Source organism: Thalassophryne amazonica, chromosome 15, assembly GCF_902500255.1.
Source record: "Thalassophryne amazonica chromosome 15, fThaAma1.1, whole genome shotgun sequence".
In the NCBI taxonomy this organism is placed as follows: domain Eukaryota; kingdom Metazoa; phylum Chordata; class Actinopteri; order Batrachoidiformes; family Batrachoididae; genus Thalassophryne; species Thalassophryne amazonica.
The window spans coordinates 83,207,736-83,226,023 of record NC_047117.1 but is presented as its reverse complement, the minus strand read 5'-3'; the positions used below and the strand labels follow the sequence as shown (position 1 = coordinate 83,226,023).

At 40.6% G+C, this 18,288-nt stretch overlaps 1 protein-coding gene and 1 long non-coding RNA gene across 3 annotated transcripts in view; one reads left to right on the top strand and one right to left on the bottom strand.

Moving 5' to 3' along the window:
- Nucleotides 1-18,288, top strand: part of LOC117525619 — a 30,576-nt gene that overhangs the window by 1,989 nt on the left and 10,299 nt on the right. Inside the window, exons 4-6 of one of the 2 annotated variants that reach the window (XM_034187517.1) lie at nt 418-2,610; nt 8,465-8,470; nt 12,610-12,616. In XM_034187517.1, coding sequence (XP_034043408.1) covers nt 418-2,610; nt 8,465-8,470; nt 12,610-12,616 — 2,206 coding nt within the window. Of the gene's footprint in view, nt 1-417; nt 2,677-7,822; nt 7,899-8,023; nt 8,317-8,464; nt 8,471-12,609; nt 12,617-18,288 lie in introns of those variants that run through there. The other variant, XM_034187518.1, reaches the window with a different exon arrangement.
- LOC117525620 overlaps nt 1-18,288 on the bottom strand; it is a 28,463-nt gene that overhangs the window by 4,690 nt on the left and 5,485 nt on the right. The window lies entirely within an intron of this gene.

The window sequence follows — 18,288 nt, the reverse complement described above, 5'->3', positions numbered from 1 at the left end:
GGGCACTGGTGTTGTGTGATCATTTGTGCCTGTTTGAGGACACTAAAATTCAAAGTGATATACTGATAACAAAATTTTTGAGCCTATTTTGGTGGTGGTTGGAATCTATCTCATGCTAGCTTTTCTATTTTCAGAATTATTTACATTATATTTATCCATATTGATTCATATTTGTAGTATTTCCTAATTATGGCATTATAAAGATCTGATGGGAATAAAATAAGAATTTGACTGTCTCAGTTGATGCCTGTAATAATTTTTTGGCAACTTTTATCCCTGTGTAATTGTGGTGTCTCTGCACCTTCTATGAATTGTCATATTAAAGTTAGAAACACAACTGAATTGAGAAAAGCTGCTGGTTTGGATTTTCACTGTGTAGTAGACAGTAAATTTCCCCTTGTACCTTTTCTTTGTCAGGTTGCTGATATCTCACAGGCTCCTCCAAGCCAAAGTCTTCATCCAGCAGTTCAGGAGAGCATCTTTATCAACAAGGGATTCCAGCGCTTCCTCACTGTGCTCAACCAAGGAGTAGACATAAATTTACTTAGTAAGATTGTCAATGATGACACTCGGGACCTTCCTGTGAGGGATGATCAACCACCTGCTGTGGAGAAGAAGTCTGACCTGTCAAACAGAACTGAGTGGAGTGACAAGCCACCATCTCACAGTGGAGCACAATGGCAAGACTACAGACAGACCAACAGTGGAGAGAGCAAAACTGAACCGGCCAGCAGAGAGCAATCCAACAAGAAAAGAATATCCAAGGCAGATGAGAAGAAGGATAAGGGAGGCCCTTTGGGTTCTTCACCATCCACCACTGGAGGAATATCCAAGACAGATGAGAAGAAAGATAAGGACGGCCATTTGGGTTCTCTACCATCCACCAAGAAACGACTATCCAAGGAAGATGAGAAGAAAGATAAAAGAGGTCATTTGGGTTCTCCACTATCCAATAAGAAAGGACTATCCAAGGCAGATGAGAAGAAAGATAAAAGAGGTCATTTGGGTTCTCCACTATCCAACAAGAAAGGAATATCCAAGGCAGATGAGAAGAAAGATAAGGGAGGCCATTTGGGTTCTCCACTATCCAACAAGAAAGGACTATCCAAGGCAGATGAGAAGAAAGATAAAAGAGGTCATTTGGGTTCTAGCAGTCAGTCACAGTCTTCACCATCCAGCAAGAAAGGAATATCCAAGGCAGATGAGAAGAAGTGGAGTGACAAGCCACCATTCGAACAATGGCAGGACCACAGACACACCAAGAGTGCAGAGAAGAAAACCAAACTGGCCAGCAGAGAGCAACCCAACAAGAAAGTATTATCCAAGGCAGATGCGAAGAATGAGAGAAGAAGCAGTTTCAGTCGTAGCAGTCGGTCACAGTCTTCACCATCCAACAACAAAGGAATGTCCAAGATAGATGAGAAAGATAGAATAGTCAGTTTGAGTCGTAGCAGTCCGCCACAGTCTTCACTGTATAACAACAAAGGCATTTTGAAGGCAGATGAAAAGGAAGATGAAGACCGTATTGGCTCGAGATGTAGGTCACGGTCTTCCGCAGCAGTGGACCATGTAGAGAAGGTGGATATTCATCAAAAACAGCTCCAGAACATCCTTAAAACTCTAGGCCTGAACTTAGAACCAGAAGAAATGAGTAGACTTACAGATCGCACTCAGGAAAGGCTGTATGGGAAGAAGATTGATGACAAACAGATGGATAACAGCAGACAAGAGCAAGAGTATAAGCAAAGGAGCCCAAAGAGACGCAGGAGTTCTTCATCTTCCTCTTCCAGCTCAGATATTTATCGCGGATTAAGTCCAGCTAGCAGTGACTCTGGGGAACAAGGACAAAGTTCAGACTCTAGCAGCTCAAGAACCATACCAACATTTCAAGAGAGCAAACAAGTGCAGCAAGGCATTCTCAGAGACCAAGATAGAGTAGGCTTCAAAGAAATTCCTAGTCACCACCCATATACAGAAAGCCAAATTTACTCCATTCCCCTGTCTCATGTGTTGACAAACTATGGTATGGCCCACTACTCTCAGCATCCCTACCTTAGTGGTACTTACAACAGAGATTTAAACCTGGGATATACCCAGGATGCCTTGTCTTCCTGGTATTATCTCAACAGATACCATTACCCTCAGAATCTCAATGCCCTCACTTTTGGAGCACCTTCTGCAGGCAGTATATTTGACACTAGCCTGATGGTTAACCCTGACCTCTCTATGAGTGAGGGCCAAAGTGGAATGTTATCCGGCCCTCGCTATATACAGACCATCGATACTCAGCATGACCTCACACAGAGGCATTGGATAATGCCAGGGTACGAAGTAAAAAGCCAAGAAGGAAAACAAATGGAGAAAGAGAAGGGTGTACAACAATGTACAACATCCGATTCAGGTATGGAGGTTCCTGAGAACACAGATAAAATGGTCTCAGAATCACCAGTGTTAGAAGTCAAAGAGCAACCTACTCAGCCTCGACAGGAAGACAAACGGCAACCAACTCAGCCTCGACAGGAAGACAAACGGCAACCAACTCAGCCTCGACAGGAAGACAAAGGGCAACCAACTCAGCCTCGACAGGAAGACAAAGGGCAACCAACTGGGCCTTCAGAGGAAGACAGACTGAAACAACTGAGAGAGAAGGAAATAAAGGCAAACCTGAAGAGGAAGGTCAGTAATTGTGTGCATTATCTTCCCAAAACTTTGTTTTTGTTTTGGCAACTTTGCTTTGGCAGGATATGTTAGTCAGTATTTATGTTTGTTGTTTTTTTTTTTATCTTACCAAAATGAAGTTTTGCATGATATGTTAGTGAGTTTGTATGTTTTTATTTTTTGTGTGTGTAATCATTGTGTTTTTCATATTTAACTCGCTGTGCAGTACACAGTTTACATCTCAGACTCTTGTAGCTTCACATATAGCAGCCCTAGCAAGGTACCTTTCATCACACAAAAGGATCAAGCTCAAGGTCAAGGTCACAGCAAGATCAAACACTAAATTCAACAAAACAACTTTCCAGATTGCGATTTTTGAAATTTTGCCTCCAAATTTGGCATGAACATAGTGATAGGCCTTGTCCATAAGCCATTACCTGGGATAAGAGATTGACCTTGACCTTCAGGACTTTGCTTGAGGTCAAAGGTCACCTAAATGAGGTCAAACTTCAGATTACAGTAAGACATGTCATGTAACACACCACATTAAAGGGTTTGATGAGAGAATCCAGAATCTAGCAAATGTTTTAAGTTATGATGTCATTTGATGATGTCATCACAAAAAAAACTTGCAATACAGTGGTCCCTCGTTTATCGCGGGAGTTACGTTCTAAAAATAACCTGCAATAGGCAAAATCCGCCAAGTAGTCATTGTTATTTTTTTACAATTATTATAGATGTTTTAAGGCTGTAAAACCCCTCACTACACACTTTATACACTTTTCTCAAACAGGCATTAACATTTTCTCACTTTTCTCTCCTGTGTAAACACTCTCTTTTTTTTTCTTCTGGGCAAGAAGATTATAAACAGACACACGCAGAACATAATGCGCATGCTCTCCCTTCGCTCACTGCCTCCGGGGGTATGGATGCGGGACCCGCAAAGAATCCAAGTCATTGCCATGGAGCTCTGCGGCTGCAGTTACCGAGACCATGCAGCGGGCGCTGCGGATTTTTCCACAAGAAGTCTATCCTTGCGGGCTGCCGGAGCGCTCCGCATCAAAACAGCAAGCGTAGTCTCTGGACCTGTTGCCAGAGGTGTGAGTGGCCCACTGCGGCGTTTACCGAGCCCGCAGACTCCGTAAGCGCATCGGAGGCAGTGAGAGCAATTGCGGTGATGCCGACTGGTGTCGTGACCGGCCCGCCTGATAAGGACGCAGAACACAATGCGCTGTTAAAAAAAAAGAAAAAAAAAAGAAGCATGCCAAATTGCACAAAAAAAAAAATCCGCGAACCTGCGAGGCTGTGAAAGGTGAACCGCATTATAGCGAGGAACCACTGTATTTTGATTTTTTTTAAGGGTTTGACAAAGTGTGTAAATCATCATTGCAGACTCTTGTAAGTTCACATATAGCAGTCCTATGGAGATACCTTTCAGCACACAAAAGGACCAAGGTCAAAGGTCAAGGTCACAGGAAGGTCAAACACTAAATTCAACAAAACAATATTCCTGGTCACAATTTTTGAAATTTTGCCTCCAAATTTGGCAAGAATATAGTGATTGGCCTTGCCCATAAGCCATTACCCGGGATGAGTGATTGACCTTGACCCTCAGGGTTTCATTTGAGGTCAGACATGGCCTAAATTAGGTCAAATTTCAAATTACAGTAAAACATGTCGTGTAATAAAACTTTTGTAATAAAACCCCCACACTCACATTTCCTCAATTCAGATGACGGACTGTCTTAAGGTTTAGTGTACATAAACAATCAAATGTATATGTATGGTTGTTTTAATTCTGATGTGCGCCATTATTATGTTCAACTTGTAATAATTGTGGATTAATTGTATTTTTGTCTGAGGTGATTAGGTGTGAAGAAATTTCATTGCACTTGTTGCAATGACAATAAATCTCTCTCTCTCTCACCAAATTAAAGGGCTTGATAAGAGGATCCAGAATATATCAAAGGTTTTAAGTTATGTAATTTGATGATGTCATCATGAAAAAACTTGCAAATTTTGGATTTTTTAAGGATGTGACAAAGCGTGAAAATAATTATTGCAGACTCTTGTAAGCTCACATATAGCAATCCTATGAAGATACCTTTCAGCATACAAAAGGATCAAGGTCAAACACTAAATTCAACAAATCAACTTTCCTGGTGGCAATTTCTAAAATTTTGCCTCCAAATTTGGTATGGATATAGTGATTGGCCTTCCCATAAGCCATTACCTGGGATAAGCGATCAACTTTGACCTTCAGGGTTTACCTTGAGGTCAAAGGTGACCTACAATTAGGTCAAATTTCAGATTACAGTAAAACATATGTCATGCATTAAATTAAAGGGCTTGATTAGAGCATCCAGAATATAGAAAACGTTTTAGGTTATGACATCATTTGTTGACATCATCACAATACAACCTGCAAAAGTTAGATTTTTTTTTATTTTTTTTATGGTGTGGCAGTGCACTAAATTCAACAAAACAACTTTCCTGATGACAATTTTTTAAAGTTTGCCTCCAGATTTAGCATGAAAAAAGTGAATGGCCTTGCTTGTAAGCCATTTCCTGGGATAAGCGATCGACCTTGTCCTTCATGTTTACCTTGAGGTCATACGTGAGCTAAAGTAGGTTAAATGTCAGATTTGAGTAAAACATGTCTTATAATAGGGCAGCACGGTGGATTAGTGGTTGCCTCACAGCAAGAAGGTCATGGGTTTGATTCCCACCTGTGGCTTTTCTTTGTGGAGTTTGTGTGTTCTCCCCGTGTTTGCGTAGGTTCTCTACGGGTGCTCCAGCTTCCTCCCACATCCAAAGACACGCAGGTTAGGTGGATTGGAAACTTTACAATTGTCCGTAAGTGTGCATGCAGGTGTGCATGTGTTTGTTTGTCTATATGTGGCCCTGCGACAGACTGGCGTCCTGTCCAGTGTGTACCCCACCTCACGCTCTGACTGCTGGGATCGGCTCCAGTCCCCCGCGATCCTTAATTGGACTAAGCGGTTGAAGATAAGTGTGTGAGTATGTCTTATATCACACCAAATTAAAGTGCTTAATGAGAGCATCCAAAATCTATCAAACGTTTTAGGTTTTGATGTCATGTGTTGTTGTAATCACAAAAAATTTGCAAAATTTAGATTTTTTTTTTAAAGGGTGTAACAAAGCCTGTAAATCATCATTGCAGACTCTTGTACAATTACATGTAGCATTCCTACAGAGATACCTTTCAGAACACAAAAGGGTCAAGGTCACAGGAAGGGCAAACGCTAAAATCACAAAAACAACTTTGCTGCTTGCAATTTGTGCTTTTTATGCCTCCAAATTTGGTTTGAATATAGTATATTCCCTTGCCCATTAGTCCCTCTCATGGTGGTCTTTCCTTGTGGTACTCTCTTTTGTTCAGCTTTTGGCAAGATACCAGTCACTCTCAGGGTGACACTGACAGTTTTCATTTAAAGAGTTTCACTCTGCTTTTCTGTCTTTCATTTGTCAAAAATGTATATAGTGGGGCAGATATGTAACAAAAATTGCCCGAGATGTTCACATCCAGCAGAAAGTATGTAAATTTGCATGCATCGCTGAAGTATGCTGGTTTCAGGTTTTCCTGGGTCCAAGCACTTTACCCAAGGGGTCCAGTCGTAAAGTGAGAATAAAAGATGGCCACCGACGTTATGGGTTCATTAGGTGTCATATTCTGTTCTTTGACACCTCATCACCTTTGAGTGTCAGTAGGACAGTTTGTCAGTAGGAGTCAGGATAGCTCAGTGGTTAGTGTTGGTCCACTAATCCAGGTAAAATGCAGGATCTCCTGGGAGACAGGTTTTAATATGTTCGTTTTGATGAAATCCAAATTATATGCAGCAATATTTTGATGGCGTAGAATATGATTGAGTGCATTTACAGGTAAATTAGGCAGAGTTTTTACACTTAAAACTGGCTGACATACCTTAACCTACATACCTGTCATTTTTCTCAATTTTCAGGTGGCTGTTCCTATGTGAAAGGCTTGTTAAAGAGTGTTTCAGGTTGATAATGCAGTAATATTTTCAAAGGCAACTGAAGCTTTGGATAACAATAGGCCTGACACTATTCATGTCAATTATTTCTTATGTCTTTTATTTTTCAGGACTTGTGATGATATCTGGTGGCTGATGAAATGTAGAGTAGAATTAAATTAATTGTATTATGTATTAATTATTAATGTATTAATAATTCAACATGTCAAAATACCCTTGTGTACCAAATTTCAGTAACCCGTGTCCTTTAGAAACCAAGATGGTGATTATCAATATTTCAACATAGCAGCCATATTGGAATTCAAGATGGAAGCTGACCCAATGGTCAGACCTCTTGGATCTGGCAATTTTTGAATTCAGCATTTGAAAATACCCCTGCATGCCAAATTTCACACTTTCTGCCAGAAGTGAACATCTTTTTCACGTATCTGCCCCACTAATGCAGTCAGGTCCGTAAGTAGTTAGGGAAAGTGTTGCGATTTTGCCCTTGTACACCACCACAATGGTGTTGAAATGCCATAATGAATGACAGAATGATGATTTATTGTCATCACAAGTGCAATAAAATTATCTTCACACCCAATTACCTCAAACAAAAACACAGCAATTAATCCACAATTATTACTAGTTGAAAGTAATAATGGTACACATCAGGGGGACAGAAACACGAGGGGGGGTGGGGGGGCACGCCAACCTCGATAATCATGACGGACAGATGTGGGATTGTGGTTTTGGTGGCAGTCGTCTTGCCAGTTTTCTGGTATATCAGGGCCGCTTGTAATCCTAGTAGCAGAAGCCCTCCTACCATAAAGACAAATAACAATAAATCCTCTACGTCTTCCACGGAGAGTGGCACCAAGCACGCTACGCACCAATTCTTGCAGGTGTCGAGAACGTAGCCTGCGGGATAGGTTCCTTCTGGGCACGCAGGGTCCCCCAACCCTGATTTCCTTGTTGAAAAGATAGTGTCAATAGCATTGAGAGACCAGCTGATCAGGAGGAGAGGAGAGAGGAGGAGATGCAGCCGCCCTCCCCGGAGTCAACAAGACGTAATTGTTTTGTAGACTTTTGTGACTCTTATGTGATAGGCCTGATGTAATTACCTTGGTGATCTCCATTAATTCACTGTCTTTTTCAACCATTTGTAGCTCGACATATTTAACCAGATGGTGAAGCAAAGATTCGCAACAGCCAGAAACTCCCTTACCTGAAAGACTGCCCAGAGTGAGTACATATAAGAAACTAAAGATGTAACCCAAATACCTGAAGTTGTGATTATTTTAAGTGAATTTAATGATCAGTGTAAAGGAAAGTTGTAATTAAGTTTTTTTATTTTTTCTCTTCCACAGATCTGTGCAGAATCTTGTGGATGTATTTGATCTGAACCACCTGTAAACCTGTAGTTTTCCAAAATCATTTGGCCGTGTGTGTCAACTTTTGACCCAGTTTTTACTGAATCATGCTGAAATACTGAAGTAATTTTTTTGGATGGGGTGGGGTGGGGGGTGGGGTGGTGATATTCATGTTTGTATTGTTTTCTGTTTTAGGTTGACGTTTTGCCTGTTTTATGTCAAAAGTGTGTCTCACTAAAATACTTTTAATGTCTGACTTTCTTGATGTAAAACTTGCGTTCAGACATAAACAGTTGTCGCTCTGAATTGATATTTAACAATTTATTGTCCCGCTACTAATTTAAGTGACGAGAAACCTAAATCGATAATGGCTGCTGAACTTTTCCAACACATTCCCTCCCCATGGGAGATGTTCTTGGTTTTAGTTTGGTGTTGATATCTCAAGTCTTTGATGTCCAAAATAAAAGTCATTTGAGCATCAAAGTCAAAAGGACAGATAGCTTTTTGTACCCAGATTATCTTTTTTATATCCCTTGTGGGCTTGGAGGAGTCACAAGAACAAGAGACGACTCCTTTTCCTCCATCGCATCAATCACTGTCCCAAATCGAAGTCATGTTGAAGGTGAAAATGAAGCCATATCACACTTGTATCTGTAGCCATCTGGGAGGAGCCACATTAAAGGAGATTTTGTGATGTCATGATACTGAAGAACCTCAGTTCTGTAGCTTTCATGTTGTGTTGTGGCTTGCGTTTTTAAAAAAAAAGCAGGTGTGCAGATATGAAGTGACAAAAAAGTATGATGTTATTGCTCTGTACATATGAATGAATCTGGGCAGAGGTGGTGGCCAAGTGGTTGGTGCATTTGGTATCAGTGTGGAAGGTTCTTGGTTCAAACCCACCCCTGCCACATTTCTCCATGTTGTGTCAGGAAAGACACTGGCACAAGTAAAACTCAACATGCAAATCCACTTCGGATTTGCTGTAGAGACTCCGAGTGCAAACAAGAGAGCAGCTGAAGGGACTTACTTATTATGTATGAATGAATCTGTACGTTTTATGGGTGTATCAGGGTTCCCTGATAACTGTAGGACTCCGTTGAGCTTTTACTTTTGACTGTGACTCTTTATCACATCTGTGAAGAATCCTCTCAAGAAACCTAGTACCGAAGACATCTTGTTGCCAGAGATGACTGGTTAGCGTCTAACCACGATTTGTAAACATGTATTAGAATTAATTGACATGTAATGGTTAATTTATCCAATTAGTTTAAAAGCAGTCACAACATACAGCTTTCTTTGGGATTCTTCCATTTTCCTTTTGGTTGCCACAACAGATCCAGGATGGACGACTGCAATACTGTAATTATTGCAAGTGCACGTACAAATGCACAGCTAATGATTGTAATCAGTGTTAGTCATGTCACCACAAATTCCTGTCCTAATAATTATGACAACAGGCAAAATGGCACAGGACAGTCAACCACAATTGTAATAATTAAGAAAAGGATTATCTAAGAATCTGCAGACTTGACTTGTATATTACAATAGAAACATCACTAACATTTCTGAAGTCAGAATTCAGCCACATGGGGTGTGCAACCAGTACATTCTGTGTACCAGTCCCAAGCCCGGATAAATGAGGAGGGTTGCGTCAGAAAGGGCATCTGGTGTAAAACAAGCCAACATAACCATGCAGAGTACAAATCAAACTTCCATACCGGATCAGTCAAGGCCTGGGTTAATAACGACCATCACCGGTGCTGTTGCACAACAGGGTGCCAATGGAAATTGGGCTACTGATGGAAAAGGAAAACATGTCCACAGACGGTGGGAGAAGAGGAAAACTAGAAGGGTGGAAGTGAGAGTCAGGATGTTTAAATGTTGGCAGTATGACTGGTAAAGGGAGAGAGCTGGCTGATATGATGGAGAGCAGAAAGGTAGACATTGTTTGTGTGAGAGACCAGGTGGAAGGGAATAAGAGCAGGAGCATAAATGGTGGATTGAAGTTGTATCATGGTGTGGATAGGAAGAGAAATGGTTTTGGGGTCATTTCAAAGGAAGAGTATACTGAGTGTGTTGGAGTTTAAACGAGTGTCTGACAGGATGATGAGTATGAAGTTGGAAACTGAAGAGATGATGATGATGAATATCATCAGTGCATATGCCCCCCAGGTAAGTTGCAAGACAGAGGAGAAAGAAAATTTCTGGAGTGAGTTTGATGAGGTGGTGGAGACTGTGCCCAAGCATGAAAGAGTGGTGATAGGCGCGGACATCAATGGGCATGTTGGTGAAGGGAACAGAGGTGATGAGGTAATGGGTGGATGTCGTATCAAGGGCAGCAATGTGGAAGGGCAGATGGTAGTTGATTTTGCAAAAAGGATGGAAATGACTGGTGAATACCTACTTTAAGAACAGGGAGGAGTACAGGGTGATGTATAAGAGTGGAAGAAGGTGCAAACAATTGGACTACATTCTGTGTACATACATGTCAACCTATATGGATTTTTCCGAGTTTCAGAGTCATACGGATGTACAGATAAAGTCTTACGGATATTCAGGGTTTTCTGTTGTATACGACGGCTGAGGACAAGTTTTACTAAATTACAAATAACTTTTAATGATATGAGATAGAAGCTTACTTTATTTTGCTGAAAAATTAACTCCGCGGACTTTCGGCCAGCCATCCACCATCTTTGTACTCATAGAAACTGATGACATGCGTAATATGTGTCCAATGGGAATTGGTTCACTGTCACATGGTTTTCCAATATCCAGTTGTAGGGCCAAAGATTGTTAGGAGCAGTGATCTGTTAATCTGAGTTCTTGTTTCTGTAGAACTCATAGAACAGATAGAATAAATAGAACAGCTGTGTGACACTATATTCACGGGAAATATATTGTTTGTACAAAATATCTACAATGTACTTGTAGACATAGATTTTATTGACAGCAAGCAATTTTACTGTGGAGCAAGAGGATTTAACTGTGGAGGACTTCCACTATAAAAGAGCCCATGGAGATCCCTGGTGTTAGTTATTAATATGTGGACAAAACCCAGTTATGTGAAATAGACAGGTGCCCAGTTCCGGATCACCTTTTTTAAAGTGCCGCTATGCAGTTCAGACAACTTTATTGATACCAAAAAAGGGCAATTACGTTTACACTCCAATTACCTCAGACAAGATACAGCAATTAATTCACAATTATTACTTGTTTACTGTAATAATGGCACACATCAAAATTAAAGACAACACATATACATTTGACATTGTTTATGTGTACTAAACTTGAAGCAGTCCGTCATCTGAATTGAGGTAAAGTGGGTGAAGGCCGCTGCAACTGGAGTCGTGCCGCTGCTAACTTGGGGGGAACGGGACCTGCCACAGCTAAAAACTGCGGAGGAAGGGGTGGCATGAGCGGTGGCCGGGATGGGGTGAGTGATGGGGGAGTAGGAAGGGAGGTAAAGGGAAAAATGGAGCATGCTTCAGTCTTGTCCATGTGTAAGTCTGTCAGTTTATTGTTTTTGTGGGTTGAGATAAGAAGGAGCCGAATAATCTCACCAGAGTCTGAAGACATTCCCCTGGAGCAGGGGTAGGCAACCTGTTCCAGAAAGAGCCATGAGGGTGCAGGTTTTCTTTGCAGCCACTGACTCCACCAGGTGATTTTACTGATTAATATCACTTTGAGCAGATGGAATCAGTTAATCAGTGAAATCACCTGGTGGAGTCAGTGGCTGCAAAGAAAACCTGCACCCTCATGGCTCTTTCTGGAACAGGTTGCCTACCCCTGCCCTGGAGGAAAACAGTGGGCAATTTGTCCTTGAGGCTAGATAAGCCTGGAGTGTTGTGGTTGAGCAGTGAAAAACACTTTTAACAGTTCCACTTGAACAACCAAATTCCAATTATGAATTAAGAATATTCACTGGCCTCCGAAACCTTCAGCTTCAACTGCAAGGTACGCATCAGCTCCAAGATGTCATCCAATTTGCATCTGAGTTCAAGAGTCAACGCAGTCTGAGAATGCACTGCTTTGTCAACCTCGTTAATCATGACGGACAAGCGGGGGCCGTGGTTCTTGATGCCGCCGTCTTCCCAATTTTCCGTTAGATCAGGGCAGCACATAAGCCAAAAAGTACCAGCCCTGCTACCATGAGACCAAAAATGAATAAATCCTTGACGTCCTCAACAGAGAAAGGCGCCAAGCATGCAACATGCCAGGAACTCTAGGAGTCGAGGCCATAGCCCGCAGGATACATTCCATCTGGGCAGGTAGGATCCCCCGGTCCTGACCTTCTTGTAGAAAAAATGGTGTCAATAGCGTTTAGAGACCAGCTGATCAATTCCATGGTTAATCCAATAATAGTCCAATAGATCCAGAATCCAATATAATTTGAGGAATTCACAGTCTGGTGAGGTCGGGACTTGAAGGTTAAAGGCAGAGAACAGAGATAAGGGAAAGCGGAGGAGATGCAACCGCCCTCGTCGGAGTCCCAAGCTGAATTATGGAGTTGCATTATGGAGCCATAATGCAACTGAATGTCCTTTATTGGGTATTGTTGTATTGGGTATTTGGATGTTATTTAGCTGAAAAGTTCTGGAAGGGGTAGCCCTTCTACTTAAAGTGTGAAGCCACATGTGTGGTGCAAAATTTGCCAGGAATGGATCACTGCCCGGTTCTGGATCACAACACTCTGTGTCACTTTGGGGGCATTCCTGGCATCTGTCTGGAGCCCTTCTAATGCAGAATGATACACACTGTGCCCGAGAATGTGTTTTGAACACAAAATGATATAAATTATACTTATTAAATGAGAATTTACTTAGTTTTGAAAGGCACTGTTGTATGTTTTTACGAGCAAAAAATGAAGTGTTTACTCAAATTGAGTGGCATTCCTTAATAAATGAAGATAAAATAAAATCTGTGGTAATAAACATTCTTGGATTTTGGCTTCTCCCCCTAAGCTTTTAACTCAATGAAGTGGGTCAAGATAGCACAAGATGCCCCAACTTGCTATCATTTCGCACATTATATTGTTAGAGATGGAGAGCAAAGGAGGGTTTTAAATGTGTGGAGGTGAGATTTCTCCAGAATTAAAAAGTAAAAGCCCCCACATTCATTCCCATTTGTGATGTGGAGATACACTGTGGAGAGAAGGGGAATGAACATCAGCAGGAGCAAGACTGAGCACGTATGTGAATGAGAGGACGCGTTTAAATACTTGTGGTCAACTGTCCAAAGTCATGGAGAGTACAGGCAGAGTGAGTGGGTGGAGAAAGGTGGCAGTCATGATTTGCGACCAATTCAATTTATTTCAATTATACAGCGCCAAATTTCAAATTATTTTTATTTATATAGCACCAAATCACAGCATACAGGTGACAGTGGTAAGAAAAAACTCCCCCTCATGATAAACCCAGTAAGTGAGTGCTCAGAGACCACTGATGCAAGAGGCATGATGTCAGTATTTGTAACAGCAATACCATATACAAGAACCAAATCCAGGGTATTTCACTAATGTTCATCGAATCCTGAATGCATTGTTGGAATCCTAATCCATCCATAATTTCCATAAATGATTTGCAGAGGGGATCAGAAGGCTTATTTATATCAATGTTGAAGTCACCAATAATCAGAATGTTATCTGCAGTAGTTGACAAGTTAGAGATAAACTCACCAAATTCATCCAAGAATTCAGAGTATGGGCCAGGGGGCCTACAGTGACAAAGTAATACGGCTGATTTTTATTCTTGTGACATTGGCAATACGTAGCATGTTGGGCAGAGTGGAGAATCAGATGTTCAAATGAATTATATTTGTGACCCACGGCTAATAAACTAAACTTAGATTTAGAAATAAGAGCAACACCCCCACCTTGCTTTGCATCACAAGGGACGTGACTAAATGTGTATGCCGGTGGGCAGGCCTCATTTAAGGGCAGGACAGCTGTGGATTTAAACCAGGTTTCACATAACCCAATCATATCTAAGTGGTGATGCATAATTATATCATTAATCAACAGTGATTTTGACAACAGTGATCTCATGTTCATGAATGCCAGACTAAGGACTGCACTGGGGTTGACAGTTGGACTGTGTGGATTTAGGGGTGGTTCCAGAGTAGCATATATAAGATGCCTAGAACTATATCTGCAAGAGTGAAGAGGAAGGTTTGCAAGACAGTCATGAGACCAGCTATGTTGTACGGCTTAAAGACGGTGGAACAAACAAAAAGCTGAAGATGTTGTGATTCTCTTTGGGGTGATGAGAATGGACAGGATTAGGAATGAACATATCAGGGGGACAGTTCAGGTGGGATGGTTTGGAGACAAAGTCAGGGTATATAGGGAGAAGGATGCTGAGGATGGAGCCACCAGACAGAAGGAGAAGAGGGAGGCCAAAGAGGAGGTTTATGGATGTGGTGAGGGAGGACATGTAGGTGGTTGGTGTGACGGGGGAATTTACAGAGGACAGGGTGAGATGAAATGATTCTGATGTGGCACCCCCTAACGGGAGCACCCCAAAAAAGAAGACTAACATTTCTGACAATAACAGTTGAGTTAGCTGTGCCTGTGCATTTACATCCATGGTCCTAACAGTGTTTCAGTGATGTGGATTATGTTGCCGTGTGACAGTGGTGTGTAGTAGAGTCCCTTAATTGAGAGAGTTGCGACATGACAAGTCGAAAAAAAAAAAAAACGGTCACGTGACTCATAGTGCCATCTTGGGGCTAAAATAGCGTTCGCTGTTAATCTGTCTGCATGTAAATCCAGCTATTTTATTTATGTATTCACTGATAATGCGGGTTGTTGGCATTTAGATGTATAAATAGACACAACAAGGGCTTCAAGATGTACAGATTCCCTGCAAATCTGAACAGAAGAAAAATTTGGGAAAATAAAGTCAGCGATGTGGGATGGAACGACTTCATCGTCAAAGTTTAAGAGGTAAATTTAGTGTTTAGTCCATGCACAGTAAAACTCACCTAAACCGTCATCGTATAAACTGGATATTTTCAGTCACCGGACAAAAAAATCCCAATGTTTTTGTATTGTTTTCCATGAAATAAACACCGTACATAACGGATTTTGTATAACAGATTTTTCGCTCACATTGGATAAAATGTCCCGTCCGATTGCAATGTATTTCCATTAAAAACCTCTCGCATGTGAGACCTGAGTCATTTCTGTGATAAAAAAAAAATGGCCGTTTATTTTTTCACACCGTGTTCAAACTCGGACCCGCAGCCTGACGTGCACCTGTTAAATCAGACACAGCAAAAGGCTGTGATTTGACACTTTTCTGCTTTCACTACTTTGTCTCCCATCATATTTTAATAGTTTTTGCAATGTGCATGCTGATTACATCATTTTGATCATGGCTCAAATATGTTTGGCAGAAAAATTTCAGAGGAAATTTTGACCCAGTCATTAAATGAAGTGCAGGGCCCAATTCAGGATGAAAAAAGCTTCCCTAATTTGTACCTTGAAAGAAGTGATTAAACTGCATATAAATGAATCATCATAAATTGTAAATTTGATAGCTTAAATATTTTTAAACTCACCTGAACAGTCATGGTATAAACCAGATGTTTTTGTATTGTTTTCCTTGTAATAAACACCGTATATCAGAGTTTGTGTCACGGATTTTTCGTTCGCATTGGATAAAATGTCCAATCTGATCACAATGTATTTCCATTAAAAACCCAGAGCAGTCTGGATGTGCAAAGTAACAGAGGTACAAATTTAAAGTTCAGTGCTGACACGCGCCAATTTGAGGAAAGTGGGACCGGAGTCATTTCCGTGATTAAAAAAACGTTTATTTTTTTCACACCGTGCACAGACTTGGACCCGCAGCCTGATGTGCACCTGTTAAAACACAGCAAAAGGCTTTGATTTGACACTTTTCTGCTTTCACTCCTTTGTCTCCCATCATATTTTAATAGTTTTTGCAGTGTGCACGCTGTTCACATTTCGGGATAACATACATTTGGCAGAATAGTCCGCAACTTTACAACACGGAGTCAAAAAAAGATTAAATTGTACAGCTTACCTTTGAATTGGAGGTGATGATTGTTGAAGGAAAAGCTTGTTCAGGGTCAAATTATTTTATACTAAAGCATAATCCAGTGATGGAGAACTTTAAAACTGTTACATACGTCATTGCATGACAGAGTTACAGAGCTGCAGAAGCACAAATCTGGCTTTAAATTAATTAAATAAATCATTATAAATTGTAAATTTTATATCTTAACTATTTTATATTTATTTTTATAGTACCGGTATCTGGATGTATTGCTGTATGTGCTTAAATTATAAAAAAAAAAAAAAAAGTTGAAAACATAAATGGTTCATTCAGCAGTTCTGCACAGTTGGACCCAAAATGGCGCCATGTTCTGAGTTGACGCCACTCTCTCTGGCAACATTTTCACATTCAGCTGCTTGAATGTGAAAATCAATCAATCAACTTTTTTCTTGTATAGCGCCAAATCACAACAAACAGTTGCCCCAAGGCGCTCCACATTGCAAGGCAAGGCCATACAATAATTATGAAACACAGTCTACGTCTAAAGCAACATAACCAAGGGATGGTCCAGGGTCAAAATGTTGCCAGGTATGTACAGCAGCACACGGTGGAAGCATATTCTCCCTCCCGCAAGATTATTTTAACAGCATATGTAAAAATGATCTGACTTAACTGTTCAGTTATATGTCTTGAAGAATGGATGTGTAACATTTAAAATGAAGAAAGAATGTTATCTGTACTCCAGCCAGCTGGAGGCGCTAAAGAACGCTGTTGGCTTCAATTTGACAAATATCGCTGCTGCACTAATCCCTTTTGACTCTCGTAGTTGGTTTTAAAAATATCGGGTATTGTTCTTGCGTCTTTTTGGAATCAACCATGAAAATTACCCTCCCCTCCAAATATATTTTCTGCGTCACACTATCGATTAATCTCATCTGGAAATGCAGTTGAAGACGAGGTAATTTCATAAGCTAATTGTTGTAGCTAGCTAGCTGTTTGCTAAACGACTTCTAAATGTGAGATATTTTTTTTGTTAACAGTGTTTTCAACAAACAGTTTGTTGAAAACATTTTTATTTTGTGAAAAATAAAATTAGTACAAAATTGTACATAAACACACACATCAATATAAAAATAACTTAAAAACTGTACTAATGCCGATCGTACATATTCTTAAATTCATTAATGCTATTAGCTAGGACAATATGGTTGGGCAAACTGTTCCAGAGGGTTACCACCCTGTTACAAAAGAAATGTTTCCTTACGTTAAGTCCAGCTCAGTGTCCTCTCAACCCTGTGTCATCTCTAAATTGGAAGAACTGGTTGCAATCAATATGTTCATAACCATTCAGAATTGTATATGTTTTGTATATGACCCTTCTCTCTTCTAAGGTGGTAAGACCAAGTTCTCTCAATCTGACTTCGTACGGTAAATTTTCTAAACCAGGTACAATTTTAGTAGCTCTACATTGAACTCTTTATAGAATGTCCTTGTCCTTCTGTAAGAAGGGGGATCATACCTGTACACAGTATTGAAGATGAGGCCTAACATAGCTTTTATACAGCACTGAGAAAGATTCTTTTGTAATGTAAATGAATGCTCTATTAATGAGACCAAGTACCCAATTACCCTTTGCTGCAGCATTGCTAATGTGCTTTGAAAATGACAACTTATTTGTGAATGGAATATCTAAGTCCTTTTCTTCAGTAACAGTTTCTATTCTGTCTCCATTCATAAAGTAATCATAACCTGGATTTTTTTGCACCAAAATGCATCACCTTGCAATTTTTCTATAAAAACTAAGTATCCATTCATTCAACCATAATGCTAAATTATCCAAATCATTGTTAATACAAGTATAATCAGCCGATGATAATATAGGATGAAACAGTTTTCTGTCAACTGCAAAAATTTTGCTCTCTGCTGTAAGCACTTCTGGCAAATCATTAACAAAAATCAAAAACAAAACTGGCCCCAAGACAGATCCCTGTGGGACCCCACATTCAGTGATGACGACTAGTGTTGGGCGAAATGAAGCGAGGCTCCGAAGGCTGTATCAAGCAAAAGGGGGCGTGTCAAATGAAGCCCCGCTTCGAGGCCTGTATCAAACCACGTGACTACAGCTAAACGAGGCCTCGTTTCCTGAAACCACGTGACTGCTTCGTTGAGCAAATCGATTCGCTGAAAAGCGCTCAAAAAATGCAGGAAACGTTTGGTGCTTGCCCGGTCCAGCGCGTGGAG